Source organism: Erigeron canadensis, chromosome 1 (genome assembly GCF_010389155.1).
Source record: "Erigeron canadensis isolate Cc75 chromosome 1, C_canadensis_v1, whole genome shotgun sequence".
In the NCBI taxonomy this organism is placed as follows: Eukaryota; Viridiplantae; Streptophyta; class Magnoliopsida; order Asterales; family Asteraceae; genus Erigeron; species Erigeron canadensis.
The window spans coordinates 6,031,178-6,033,366 of NC_057761.1; the positions used below are offsets into that span (position 1 = coordinate 6,031,178).

The 2,189-nt window shown below is 35.2% G+C and overlaps 1 protein-coding gene across 1 annotated transcript; it reads right to left on the reverse strand.

The window, feature by feature from the left end:
* Positions 1-629: 629 nt before the first annotated feature.
* LOC122599118 (receptor-like protein kinase HERK 1) lies at positions 630-1,781 on the reverse strand. Its single transcript, XM_043771609.1, has one exon. It carries the CDS (start codon positions 1,779-1,781, stop codon positions 630-632), a length of 1,152 nt encoding a protein of 383 aa, XP_043627544.1.
* Positions 1,782-2,189: the final 408 nt, after the last annotated feature.

Genomic DNA, 2,189 nt, shown 5'->3' on the forward strand with positions numbered 1-2,189 from the left:
CCTTTTTGTTGGTTATTTTTATTAACATTTTGTTGTCTACAAACATGATTCGATAAGTTGAGGAGATGTAACATGTTTATAAACATGATTTTTCAAGGTTCATATTCGGATTCAAAAGGAGCAGCTAGATTTTCACAAGCTAATCAGACGAATTCTGTGGTTGCTTTCAAAGTCACCTTTAGAGAATTTTTAAGTTGTGTTTTATTGTGTATTTACTAAATTGCTAACTATTTATTTAACTTCTAGTTTTTATTTTTACTTGTAACCCGAATATGTGGCTTGACACATTTTGTTCTATTGATCTTTGTATATATATGTTTGATGATAATAATATCAATGATATTGTAGTTATTTGATGATATTGTCGTCCTCTGTTTGTTGTTTGTTGTTTGATTAGCTGGTTGGATTCTTTACGAAATGAAATCGGATAAAAAGGGGGAATACATTTGGTGTACGATTTTGTAGCAAAATATGAAAAAATTACAATTAACCTATTGCGAGGACTGCCTCACTAGAAGTCATGTATTTACTATAGCAAATTAGAGCTATAATACCATTATAAATTAATACATTAATGTATATATTTTTATACACTTACATCAACATTTATATCAGAAGAAATAACAAAATTATTGCGAGGAGATCCGTTCTCGCTTAAGGTTTTCTTTGTAGGCGTAGTAGTCGTGTATAGATGTAAAATTCGAAGAAGGAATCTCAATATCATCGAGGGATGGTGGTCCTTTTAGATCATATGTCACCTGAGATTCAAGTGCTTTATCTAATTCTTCCACAACGATAACAGTAGATGTAAACTTCGAAAGAGGAATCTCGTTGTAGCATTGTGGTCCTTCTAGATCATATATCAGCTGAGATTGAAGTGCTTTCTCTAATTCTTCCACAACAATAGACATAGTAGGCCGGTCTTCACGAGAATTGTGCAAACATTTAAATGCAACATCTGAGAAAAACCTCAAAGATTTTGGGTTCATTTGTAGCTTCAGATCAAGAAACACAATATCATATAACTTTTCCTCTGAGTACTTTTTTCTCCACGTATCCACCAAAACCTTCTTAAGCTGACCATTGCTATATTCATAGCATAATTTCCCACAGAGAACTTCAAATAAGACGACCCCAAAAGAGTATACATCTGACTCTTTCGTTAGGGTGTACGTGCTCATAAATACTGGGTCACAATACCCTAGGGTACCCTGGGCATTGGTGACAAGAAGTGAGTACTGCTGATTAGCCGGGCCCATTTTGGATAGCCCAAAATCAGCAACTTTAGCAGTCATATTCTCATCGAGAAGAATATTAGCACTTTTAATGTCACAATGAATAACTCGTTCGTGTCTTCCCTTAGGATCGTGAAGGTAACAAAGTCCCTTCGCAGCCCCCAAGCATATCTTGATACGTTCTAGCCATGTAAGACTAGGATCACTCAAGTGCTTATCAAGACTTCCCTTTGATGCAAATTCATATACCAAGACTTTCTCTTTTTCCTCATCACAGTATCCTCGAAGAGAGACAAGATTTGGATGTGAGTGTCGACAGAGCATCATGATCTCTTTCAAGAATTCACGGTCTCCTTGTCCATATTGACGATTTAGACGCTTAATAGCAACAGTGCTTCGCCCCAAAGAGTGAGATACTTCTCCTTTATACACGGCGCCAAATCCACCACCTCCAATAACTCTGCTCTTGTCATAACTATTGGTGGCTTGTCTTATCTCATCGAGTTGGAGTTTAAGATGTTCAAACTCTTTCATGAAGGACGTCATTATTATTTGTGGTTTGAATATAATGAGATTTTTCGGATGAAATATACCAATCAGATCAAAGAAAGTGAATAAGAAATGGGTGAGAATGGAGAAGAAAGAAATGAGTGGCTTCAATAGATTAAAGATGTGTTTAGTTTGATTCGTATAACATGAGTTTGAAGAATGTCTCTATACCTTAATTACGAAAATATATAGTAAAGCTGGAAGGTTCCTCTGACCTTACTAAATATGAAACCAACTACTTCGCTTGTTGTACTAATCCAAGCTCATAGTTGTTGTTTGTATATTGCAGCATGTAAATCAGCCAATTCGTTTAATATGCTCAAAGTCAATCATCCGTGTGTACATGATGTAAGAAATTGTTTAACTAGGTCTATTTTATATCATAAACAATTTGGGGGTGGTTAT